Below are 13,093 nucleotides of genomic sequence, written 5' to 3'. Positions count from 1 at the left end.
AAATTAAAAAGCAGGTCAACTGGTCCTACCTTTATAAAAAATGACCATTTAACCTAGTCTCCAAAGATACATTTTTTTTAAGAGAGATTTTATTTATTTATTCATGAGAGACACACAGAGAGAGGCACAGACATAGGCAGAAGGAATATCAAATTAGAGAGGAGAGTGGAGACTCAACAGAGCAATTACCAATGGTTAGGAAGAAGGTAGACAGAGGGAGAAACAGGCTTCATGCAGGGAGCCCAATGTGGGACTCGACCCCAGGACTCCGGGATCACAGCCTGAGCAGACGCTCAATAGCTGAGGCACCCAGGGGACCCAACATCTCCCTTTTAATAGGTAATTCACTAGAGGCTTCTATGGACTTTCATTTCAATCCAGGTAGAAATCTGTCCCCAGGAGGCAGATTAAACAGGACCATTGTTAGGCAAAAAGGACACTTCAGAAAAACATTTTTTCACAGCTTATGTTTTGAAGTGCTTTATCCAAAAGAACATGGAACAAACAAAACACAGACAAAGTTGCTCTGGCATATATCTCAGTTCGAAAGATCATTAATTTGAAAATAATACAGCAGAAACCAGTATGCCAATATGTCTTAACAAGTGAATATCAGAAAGCAAAGAAATTAACATAGCTAATGACTAAGAAAAAAACAAAGGGTTGTTTGTAAATAATAATTAATAAATATTAATATCATAATGGTAAATAGTATACATTAAAATGTTAATAGTAAAAAAAATGACAAGAATAAAATATTACTAATATTGCTGATTTTCTGGAATACTAAATGGCATTCGTCTCCTAAGCATTTTTTTTTTTTGCAAGAATTAGCAATACTGAATACCTCAAGGATAAGAGAACACAACAAAAGTCAAACCACAGAAAGCAGTACTCTTGATGTTTAAGATCATCTCATCAGAACAGGCATGATTAGTCTCAGCAAAATCCAAACACGAAGTCAATCTGATAGAAGGAATATCAAATTAGAGAGGAGGGTGGAGACTCAACAGAGCAATTACCAATGGTTAGGAAGAGGGTGGTGTCTGCAAATGGAGGGGCTAAGAGGTGACTAAGGCTCATCTCCCCCACAAAAATAACAAAAATGATAAACAACTAATTACAAAATGACAAAAACAGGGAAAACTATGTTTCCCTAAAACAGGGAGAACTCTGGAGGACTAAGGAGCAGCAAAAACCTTGCAGAGCTAAAAAAAAAAAAAAAAACATGGGAAGGGCAGCCCCGGTGGCGCAGCGGTTTAGCGCCGCCTGCAGCCCAGGGTGTGATCCTGGAGACCCTGGATAGAGTCCCACATCAGGCTCTCTGTATGATGCCTGCTTCTCCCTCTGCCTGTGTCTCTGCCTCTCTCTCTCTCTCTCTCTCTCTCTCTGTCTCTATGAATAAATAAATAAAATCTTAAAAACAAAACAAAACAAAACAAAACATGGGAAGCCATCTGGAAAAGCACCGGAAGCATTTTAGCTGCGTCACCTCCTCTTGGTACAGAGCAGCTGGGCACCATGAGGGGTTCTCACAGAGATTCACCTCATGAGAATGAGGAGAGGGAAACCCCAGCAAGCTTCACTGCTGTGGACGTTTTGCAGCCTTTGCTGCTGAAGACCTCACAGTCTTCACCAACACCAATTCTAGCTGCTGTATCTCCTCCTCCCCCAGAGGCCTGTTGTGGCTATGCCCTACTCTCAGAGCTCTGGATGCCACAGCACCTTGCCATGTACAGGACCAGAGCTGCTAGTGCTCTGTGCTCTACCCACTGTGTTGCAACTTTGTCTCTGGGACACCTGTTGCTGCTCTGTGCCCTGCTCTCAAAATCCCAGGTCACGCTTTCCCTGCCAGCACCGGGGTCAGGCTGCACTACTCAGAGATGGGCCCCCACAGGTCCCAGATCACGGCTCTGAAATCACCATAATGGCTAAGCTTCCACTCTTCTGCAACCTTCCCCCTGGGTCCCAAGATGTGGCTTTAGTGGGCCTCCACTAGGGATGTGCTGCTGTGGCTGCTCTTCCAAGACTGCCTCCTGGGCCCAGAGTTAGAACTCAGACCCACCATCCCTATGCCATGTTGCTACTGCACTCTACTCCCTTGGGCCCAAGCCACTCACTCCCGCACCCTGTCATTAAGGGCCTGTGCTGCTGTGTCTCCCTCCCCACCACTCCACCTGAGTCACTGAAAGGAGCCCAACTAGCACCCTGGTTTCACAGAAGATCAGCACATACCTGCACCTCAGACACCAGTGCTACTGCCAAGTGCACCCCTGCCCACAGACCCAGTTGCTGTGGTGGTTCCATATCCATGATCCCAAGACTCCACTCTACTCCTGCTCAGAGTGCCAGGATGGCAGACCAAGTGCCAGGAGGTATCCCCTCAGCTAGAAGGGACAGCTTCTCCCATGGGCAAAATGGGGGAACTGAAGGACTCCAGGAGCCTTTTCCTCTAAGGATCCCAATAGCCCTCACCACCACTGCCACCCACAGGACCTCTGCAGTCTTGGCCACAGAAGACCCCTTCAGGTCTGTACCAACATTGACCTTGGCTAATAGGGCTGCACAGAGAGTAAGCCGCTGTGTTTTCCCAGGAACCAAAGATACTGCACCCCAGCCAGCCAGGGCTCTCACAGCCAGCTTCAGGTGAAAGTTTCCCACCAAAGCCAAAGCCAGGCCAAAAAAAAAGCTGGAAGAGGTCACTGCTCCCGCAAAATGTACAGACATCAATGCAAAGCCATCAGAAACAAGAAAAAGCATGGAAAGAAGATACCACCAAAGGAACACAATAATTTTCCTGTAACTGAGCACCCAAAATTATAGATCTGAGTTACCTGAAAAAGAATTCAAAATAATCATTTTAAGGAAGCTCAGCAAGATTCAAGAGAACATAAATAGGTAACTCAATGAACTCAGGAAAGCAACACATGAACAAAAGTTTGAAAGAGATGGGAATCATAAAAAAGAATCAAACAGAAACTCTGGAGCTGAAGAATACAGTAGTCACTTGTTTTGCTTTCCACGGTTTCAATTATCTGTGGTGAACTGTAGTCCAAAAATAGGGAACAGAAAATTCCAGAAACAAGTAATTCCTAAGTTTTACATCGTGCCCTGAATGGCATGATGAAATCTCAAGCTGTCCTGCTCCACCCTATTGAAGGCATGAATCATCCCACTGTCCAGCATATTCACATGGCACAAACTACCCGCCCACTAGTCACCGAGTAGCCACCTCCTTTATCAGATGGGCTGTTGTGGTTTTGAGGTGCTTGTGTCTAAGTAACCCTTATTTTATGAAATAACAGCCCCTAAGGGCAGGACTGGCAAATCAGAGAAGCTAAAGAAAAGCCTTAAGATGCTTCTCGGTGAAAAGTAAAGTTTTCGACTTAACAAGAAAAAAAAATCGTAGGCTGAGGCTGCTAAGATCTCCAGTAAGAATTAATCTTCCACCCATAAATTTGTGAAGAAGGAAAAAGAAATCTGTGCTAGTTTTGCTGTTGCACCTCAAACTGCAGAAGTTACAGGCACAGTGTATGATAAGTGCTTAGTTAAGATGGAAAAGGCATCAAATTTATGGGTGGAGGACATGAACACAAAATGTTTTGACTGATGGCAGCATGTTGTGCCAGCATGTTGTGCTTTATTTACTGAGCCTGTAAAGGCTTCAGGAGACCTGGAGGATGAGGAGCCTCTGGCTCTGAGGATCCCAATGGCCCTTGCCACCACTGCCACACCCAGGACCTCTGCAGAGACAGTGGGAGCTTGGCCCCTCCAATGATGGGGGATCTCCTAAAACAAGTGATGCCAAGCCATTTACCACAAGTAACAGATGGTTATTACATAGATTCAAGAATAAGTTTGGACTAAAAAACATAAAAACTACTGGAAAGACTATGACTAACAATGAAGAAGGTGTTGCTACATGTTTGGTAGAGTTGAAAAAGTTGATTAAAGAGAAAGGATACTTGGGGCACATGGATGGCTCAATAAAGCTCCGACTCCTGATTTTGGCTTAGGTCATGATCTTAGAGTCATGAGATTGAGCCCAGCATCGGGCTCCATGCTGGGTGTAGAGCCTGCTTAAGATTCTTGCTCTTACTCTCCCTCTGCCCCTACCCTCCCCACCAAAAAAGAGAAAGGATACCACCATCCAAAGCAAGTCTTCAACTGCAATGAAATCAGGCTCTTCTGGAAGAAGATGCCCAATAGAACATACCTTCATAAAAGTGCAAGAGGGGTACCAGGGCAGAAAACATAAGACAAGTTAACTCCTACTATGTGTTAACATTTGTGCAAGGCATAGGATAATCCCACGCAGAGCGTACAAAGCAAAGAACCCGTGCGCTCTCAAAAACGAAAACAAAAATTATCTGCCCATGTTCTGGCAACATAATCAGAAAGCATGGTGACAGCTATCTTTTCTCTGGAATGGTTCCACCAGTGCTTCATCCTGAAAGAGAAAAAATACTTGGAAGAGCAAGGGTTGGAATTTAAAGTCCTATTAATAACAGTGCCAGTACCTGGCCATCTTGAATGTTTGCTATGAAAATGAAAATGTTGAAGTTACATTTTAACCTCCAAATACCTCACTGCTTCAGCCCCATGGCCAGGGCATCATTTGCTTTATGAAAGCCACATACAGGGATCCCTGGGTGGCGCAGCGGTTTAGCGCCTGCCTTTGGCCCAGGGCGTGATCCTGTAGACCCGGGATCGAATCCCACGTCGGGCTCCCGGTGCATGGAGCCTGCTTCTCCCTCTGCCTGTGTCTCTGCCTCTCTCTCTCTCTCTGTGACTATCATAAATAAATAAAAATTAAAAAAAAAAAAAAAAAAAAAAAGAAAGCCACATACACCTGCCTCGTATTTGATTGCATTCAACCATCAAGTGATGCAGACCCTAATCTGGGCATAACGCAGGGCTGGAAATCATTCACTATGCTGATGCAGTAACATTCATCAAAGCTGCAGTGGATGAATTAAAACCAGGAACTGTAAATGCCTGCTAGAACTTATCAAGTGAAGTCGTGGTTAATTTTCAAGGCTTCCTGGGGACTGATGGAGAAGTTAGGAGAATCCTTCAGCAGCAAGACAAGTTGTTGAAAGAGGAATTACCAACACTCTTGATGAAGTGAAAGAACATACTGAAAGCCATCAACAAGTGTTAACAAATGAAGAATTAGAAGAACTTCTGGAATCACGTGTAGAAGAGAAGATGAGGGGTGCCTGGGTGGCTCAGTGGTTGACCATCTGTCTTTGGCTCAGGTCGAGAGCCTGCTTCTCCCTCTGCCTATGTCTCTGCCTCTCTCTGTGTCTCTCGTGAATAAATAAAATCTTTAAAAAAATAAAAAAGGAAGAGGAATATGAAGAAGAAACTTAAGTAGAACCAGCAATGTAGACAATCCCAAAATTGGCTGATGTGTATCAAATTGCACAAACATTAAAGGACAAAATTATGGAATACAATCCTTAGATGGAATGCAGCATTAAAGTCACCCATATGATCACCAAAGGATTATAACCTCTACATCATACTTTGATGAGTTAGAAAGACAATCATTTCTGATTATAATGTTCTTCTAAAAGATTTCAGCAAAAAAAACCTTCAACTATTGAGGATCCTCAATCATCATTGTCTGTTCCTGATATCCAACCACTGACATCGTTATGGCTCAATGATTCAGGATCATCCAAAACAGATGATCCTCCTTCTGACGTATTGTCAGAAAGACAACAGTGGCTTAGCACTACTACATCACAGCGCTTATATCATTCACCTCACTTCATCTCATCATATAGGCACTGTATCATCTTGTATCATCGCAGGAAGAAAGGTGAATATAGTACACTATTTTGAGATGACATTCACATAACCTTTATTATAGCATATTGTTCTAATTGTTCTATTTCATTATAAGTGACTGTTGTTAATCTTTTACTGTGCCTAACATACAAATTAAACTTCATCATAAGTAAGTGTGCTTAAGAAAAACACAGCATATTTGGGTTCAGAACTATCTGTGTTTTCAGGTATTCACTGGAGGTCTTAGAATGTATCCTCAATGGATAGAGGGGGGACTACAATATGATGAATAAAATAAAAAATGCAAGACAGCTTCAACAGCAGGCTCAAAAAGGCAGAAGAAAAAAATCTGAGCTCTCTTGATACTATCCAGAGGATAAAAAAAAGTAGAGAAAAAAAAGTGTGGATAGACAGCACAGATTCCGGCCAGAGGAGGGACGGTGGCAAGAGGTATGAGCTGGATAGCAGGAGGAAGGAGGAGGAAGGTAGCAAGGACCACCACTGCTGGGAAGAGAGGATGCTTGGTGTTCATGGTTTAAGTAACCCACACCTTCATCTGCAGTGGACATGGCACTGCCCATGGGAGACTAGTCTCCTTGGTGACTCTGCACTCAGCTGGGCACCCAGAACACAGTACTCTGCCACTTCTCAGATCACCATGGGCCAGATGTCCTCCCTTCTTGGCCCCTGAGCTCAGGACAAGGGCCTGATGATCTGCACTGTAAGGAGGGTTGGGAGGTGCAGGACCCTTTGGTGTCCACACTGGTATGCGCACTGTGCTAGGTAGGGACAAGGTACAGAAAGCTGCCTTACTGGGGATTCTCATTTGGGTCTCACTGTCCCACCCCAACATCCTTTGCTAGAGTTGGGCACCAAGGGCTTTGGAGGACTAGGACCCTCTCCTCTGCCCCCAATCTTGGTGTGCAGGTTGCCCTTTTCTTTGAAATCCACAACCAGCAACCATTGGAAGCCCCTGCTCTGGGCCCACAGGACTGGAACTTTTATGTTCTTATAGACCCTAAGACTTAGAAAAGGGGACCTGGATTCTAAGCAGCAGAATATCTTTGGCTCAGCCATTGAATCTGGCTTTACAATTCAGAAAGTAAAATTGTTAATGCCTTCCTCACTAGGCTTCAATGGTGCGCCTTCCCTTTAAAAAGTATCATTCACAGGGGTGCCTGTGTGGCTCATTGGGTTAAGCAGCAAACTCTTGATTTTGGTTTAGGTCATAATCCCAGGGTCCTCGGACCAAGCCCTGCATTGGGTTTCATGCTCAGTGGGGACTCTGGTTAAGATTCTCTCTCTCCCTCGGTTTCTCCCAATTTGTACTCTCTCTCAAATAAATAAATCCTTAAGAAAACTATCATTCATATAAATATTTTTTTAATATTTTTTAAAAAGAGTAAAGAAAGCCTATTTGTACTATGGACATCAACTGAAACAATATTTGCTTTATAGGAGTCTCAGAAGGAGAAAAAAAAAGAAAGGGATAGAAAACTTATTTAAAGAATAATGCCTAAAAACCTCCCAAATCTGGGGAGATATGATCACCCAGGTAAATGACTCATAGATTCCCAAAAACAGTCAACCCAAAGAACTCTTTACTGAGATACATTATAATAAAAAAAATCTCAAAAAACAAACAAAAAAAAGAATTTTGAAAGCAGCAAAAGAAAAAAAGCCTGATACAGCTATCAGCAGATTTCTTAGCAGAAACCTTAGAGGCCAGAAGAGTGTAGGATGATATATTTCTAAGTACTCAAAGAAAAAACTGTCAACTGTCAACCAAGAATACTTTACCTAGCAAAGCTGTCCTTCAAAAATGAAGGAGAGATACAGACTGTTCCAGACAAACAAAAACTGAGAGAATCTATCACCATTTGACCTGCCTTATAAGAAAAGCTAAAGAAATGCTTAACCTTTGAAGTTCAGCTGTTGTCAGCTTGCTTACTTACACAAGACTATCGTAACTGAGATGTACTATGAAAGCCTCATGGTAATCACAAAGCAAAAGCCGCTAAGAAATATACAAATGATAAAAAGAAAGCATAGTACTACAAAAATAATCAACTCACAAAGACAGAGAGAAGGAAAAAAGGCACTGAAAAACAATCAGAAATCAATTAACAAAATGAAGATAGTAAGTCCTTACCTATTAATAATTAACCTAAAGGTAAATGGTTTAAATTCTCCAATTAAAAGACACAGATTGACTAAATGGATATAAACACAAGACCTAACTATATGTCGCCAATAAGATGCTAACTTAAGCTTTCAGGGCACTCATAAGCTAAAAGTAAAAGGATAGAAAAAGATACTCCATGCCAATGGAAACAAAAGTAGTTATACTTATATGGGACGAAACACACTTTAACTCAAAAGCTGTAACAATAAACAAAGAAGGTTATTATATAACAAATAATGAGGGCCAATTCATCAAGAGGCTATAACAATTATTTATGTACCCAATATTGAACACCTAAATATTAAACAATTATGAATAAATCTGAAAGCAAAAATAAATAGCAATGCAGTAATGGCAGAGGATTTCAATATCTTACTTTTAACAATGGAGAGATCATCTGGACAGAAAATCAGTGAGAAAATAACAGAGTTGAGTGATAATTTAGACCAAATGGACCTAACAGACATATACAGAACATTTTAACCAATAGCAGCAGAATACACATTCTTCTCAAGCACACACAAAATACTCTCCAGGATAGATCATATGTTAAGACACAAAATAAGTCTCAACAAATACAGGAAGACTGAAATCATAATCAACTATCTTTCTGACCACAATAGTATGAAATTACAAATCAATGATAGGAGAGCTGGAAAAGTTTGTAAGTATGTAGAAATTAAACAAAACACTTCTGAGGAGCCAACGGATCAAAAAAGAAATCAAGAGAACTAAAAAAAAAATCTTGAAATGAATGGTACATATACAATGGATTATTATTCAGCCATAAAGAAAAAGGAAATACTATCATTTGCAACAGTGTGGATGAGCCTGGAGAGCTAAGTGAAATTAAGCCTGATGGACAAAAAATACTTCATGGTATCATTTATATGTAGAATTAAAAAAAAAAAAGCTAGTATCATAGAAATATAACCGAATGATGGCTGCCAAGGGCTGGGGATGGAAGAGAGAGGGTAATGTAGATCCAAGAGTACAAACTTTCAGTTAAAAGAGTAAGCTCTGAGGATCTGCTGTATAGCAGTGCTGACTATGGTCAATAACATGGTACCGTATACTTCAAAGCTGCTGAAAGTAGACCTTAAGCATTCTCGCCACCACCAAAAAACAGTTAACTATATGAGGTGATATGATTGTGGTAATGACTCCACAATGTATATCAAATCATCACATTTACATTTTAAATATATACACTTACATTTGTCAAATACTCCTCAATAATTTTAAAAAATGAGAATAAAGCATCACCAAATAAAATATCTGAGTCAAAAGGATACTGACAGCTTATAATGCTAAAGTCTTAAAAAGAAATACAATAGTTTTTCAGTACTTTAGGTTACTTCACAAAAAAGAAAAACTGGCAGAGAAATCAGAAGTCAGACTTAAAAACAAACAAAACAATAGGGCGATGTAATATTTCTTTGCCATTCTCAGATTTCCCAATTGCAATTTCAGTTGCTCATGAGCAACTACAGAAGCTGGCAACAGATAATTATGATTTTGCTATGCCATAAAATTGAATTCTAAGGTAAGGTGGCCATGTGGAAAAAAATCACCTAAAAAATATGCCAGTGGACCTCCTGGCTTCCACATCTCAACAATGATTTGTTGTTCTCTACTACTCTGCCCTGGTCCAGTAACTCAGTAAGGATTTGAAGGAAATCCTTTGAAACTTTCAGTAATACTTTATGGTATATTACATGGTGCTATTTGGGATTCACAAAAATTTCAGCATATATCCATTTCACTACCAAAGTTTACTACATAAACGTAACACATCTAGATTTCCCTGTTTTATTACCTCAGTTTGTCTGAGGGTATCACATTCCCCTGTGCCTTCTGTTACCCACTTTTTATTCTTTATTCTTATTCTACAGCTACCACTCAAAGGCAGAAATTCAATCTTTCTACAGCACTGTGGAGAGAATTCTCAGACGAGGAAAAAGGCCTTTTTTCTATGCAGGGTTAGAAGCCTCTTTAAATTCATTTAATTAATATATAAATCAATAAAATAAAGCAGCATCACAACTACTAATAGAAAGTAAAAGAAAAAAAGCAAATTGTTCCATGAAAGGTATCTGGGGAAACTCAACTGAGAAAATATTTTTAGCTTCTAAATAAGAGTTTTGCTTGCTTTTTCAACTCCATAAACACACGTCTTTAGAATTAGTTAAGAATTATTCAATATTTAGTGGTCACTCCTACATCAACTTATAATAAACACATGATATGTTAAAAAAAGCATTATTTGACTTTATTAACCTTACTTGTAATGTTGAAAACAAATACAAAATTAAATGGTGACCCTTATTTTTAGTCTATTTCAAAGCATGGTCTCTTAGATTTAAGAATTAGAGCAGATAAATGTCAAAAGATGGAGGGGAATCAAAAAATGATGTCAAAAAAACCCCCACTGATATGTTTATGTGTTATAAAGTTTGAGCTACAGAGCTTATATTCCTTTAAATGGTATTTTCTTCTGACTTTCCATTAACCTCACCAGTAACTGAATTTTTAACAAGACCCTATAAGCCACCACAAGTCTTCCAACTATAAATTGAAAAGAAATGTAGGCAGATATGTGTACCAAGTACTTTATGAAATTCACCATGCACCGCTGAACTTCACATACAGAATTCAAAAATCAAAAGGACTATGATATTCTTAAAACCCAAAGGCTAGATAAGGCCTTTCCTGCATTGTAAGAAATGACTTGATCTAATGATGTTAATGTAGAAATACATTATATATTTTAACATCAATAAGATATGACACTCAAGGATGGGGGAAGGCCAATAAGCCTTTACATTTTAAAACCAAAAGGGATACGTTTTGGACACCTTAAATTATAAAATTCAATTCTAAGCAGGAACTGTTACTGTGTAACAAATACTGCTCATATCAAAAGTGCTGGTGACAAAAAATTCAATATGCCCTCCCCACAGATCTGTTCACACACATTTATATAAAGAACTATTAACTGCAGTAAGACTGTAAATGTTTAAGGTGCTTAAAATTTTGCACCGCAGGACTAATTCAGTAAGTATTCATCTGCTACCTCTTTGTAGCAACTCCAGTTAGAGTGAATGATCCATGGGCAAAGGGCAAAAATGCTGTCATTTTCTAGAATGTGGCATTTGTGGAGCTGGAGTGCCCTCTATTGGTAATGAAGAAGACACACTCATTAGCTGTCCTGCGTGCATTTTCTCATTAATTCGGAGTTCACATCCGTCTTGAAGCATACGAACTGCTATTCGGGCAATGTTCTTAGAGTCGTCAAGACCACTGTGAGGCCGCCCATCATAATCCATTCCTAGCTTTTCAAGCATTATTGTCAATTTGGTTTGGCTTCTAGGAACCTGAAAAATAAACAGCTTGGTAAATAATTCTTTCGTATTCTATTAAGTCACTGTGAAAAATAAGAAAATGAAAATTAATGGTAATAGCTAAAGTTAAGCAAAGGGCAGATACTCTTAGTTAAATGAAGCAAATAAATAACTCAAACCCTCAGAGCTTTAAAAAAAACTTAAGTTATAGATGAAAATACAAATAGGTAGAATCATCAAGACATCTAAAGAGTTTGCAGTTTTGTAATGTGACAATCATTTATGAAAGGAAATACTGTTCTGGATTTATAGCAGAAGCTCTACCATTTTTTGTAAGTATATGCTCAATATCCAGCATGGATTCCAACAAAGGGCTTGAACTTATGACCCTGAGATCAAGACCTGAGCAAAGATCAAGAGTCAGACACTTAACCACCTGAACCCAGGTGCCCAAAGCTCTGCCATTTTAACCCAAATATTCTTTTCCATGGTATTTTACTCTAATGTTTTTTTAAAAAAGATTTATTTATTCACAAGAGACACAGACAGAGAGAGGCAGAAACATAGGCAGAGGGAGAAACAGGCTCCCTGCTTGATGTGGGACTCAATCCCAGGACCCTGAGGATCATGCTCTGAGCACAAGGCAGATGCTCAACCGCTGAGCCACCAGGCGTCCCTTTACTACAATATATTATTTTACTTGACAGAATCCTTAGATAAATACACACACACACACACACACACACAAGTAACCTTTCTATGACTAAAGATAATGAAGTTCAAGAATGAAAAGAAATTATCATATGGTACTTTTCAACCAATTTAAATACCTGCTCCAATTTGATAAATGTAAAAATCTCACTCCCCGAACTCCAATATGCCCCTCCACTTTTGAGACCACTATTTTATCTTCTGTATATGTTAACTTTTATATTCTATAGTTTGTATAGCTATGTCAACTATACATCTTGGGGCCTCAGCTACTTTTTCTGTAAAATAAAACTAATAGTCATACTGCTTACTCATTAGGTTATTGGGAGAATCACAAATCAAATTATATAAAAGCACCATGATAAACATCAATAATTATCCTAAAACTATAATGCTGTAATGCATTCTGGTCCTTTCACTAAATATCATCTAGAAAAAAACTTCCAAAAATAACTTCCAAAATGAACTACTTAGGTGAAATGGACTATTTCTTGATACACAAAATCTACCAAGACTGAATCATGAAGAAAACAGAAAATCTGAACAGATCTACAGTAAGGAGGACTCAACTGGTAATCAAAAACCTCCCAACAAAGAGAGGCCCAGGACTAGATGGTTTCACCAGTGAATTCTACAAAACATTTAAATAAGTCGTAACACCAATCAAACTCTTGCAAAAAATTGAAGAGGAAGGAACACTTCGTAAATTATTTGACAAAGTCAGTATTATCCCCATATCAAGGCCAAAGACACTGTAAGAAAACTACAGACCATTATTATCCCTTATCAATATATATTTTTAAATTTTATTTATTTATCCATGAGATACACACAGAGAGAGGCAGAGACACAGGCAGAGGGAGAAGCAGGCTCCTTGCAGGGAGCCCAACGTGGGACTCGATCCTCGCACCACGGAATCACACCCTGAGCTAAAGGCAGATGCTCAACCACTAAGCCACCCAGGAGCCTCTATCCCCCTTATAAATATTGATGCAAAAATCCTCAACAATACTAGTGAACCAAATTCAGCAGCATATCAAATGGATTACACACC

At 39.5% G+C, this 13,093-nt stretch overlaps 1 protein-coding gene across 8 annotated transcripts in view; it reads right to left on the bottom strand.

Annotated features, from left to right (window-relative positions):
* Positions 1–13,093, bottom strand: part of ERI1 (exoribonuclease 1) — a 117,978-nt gene that overhangs the window by 81,326 nt on the left and 23,559 nt on the right. For 5 of the 8 annotated variants that reach the window (XM_072776255.1, XM_072776257.1, XM_072776256.1 and 2 more), the window contains one exon: positions 1,388–11,361. In XM_072776255.1, the coding sequence (XP_072632356.1) occupies positions 11,119–11,361 (243 nt within the window). In that variant the 3' untranslated portion in view covers positions 1,388–11,118. Of the gene's footprint in view, positions 1–1,387; positions 11,362–13,093 lie in introns of those variants that run through there. The other 3 variants (XR_012007582.1, XR_012007583.1, XR_012007581.1) reach the window with 1 other exon arrangement.

This window comes from Canis lupus, chromosome 15, assembly GCF_048164855.1.
Source record: "Canis lupus baileyi chromosome 15, mCanLup2.hap1, whole genome shotgun sequence".
In the NCBI taxonomy this organism is placed as follows: Eukaryota; Metazoa; Chordata; class Mammalia; order Carnivora; family Canidae; genus Canis; species Canis lupus.
The sequence above is the reverse complement of the archived record's forward strand: the minus strand, read 5'-3'. Positions and strand labels throughout refer to the sequence as shown.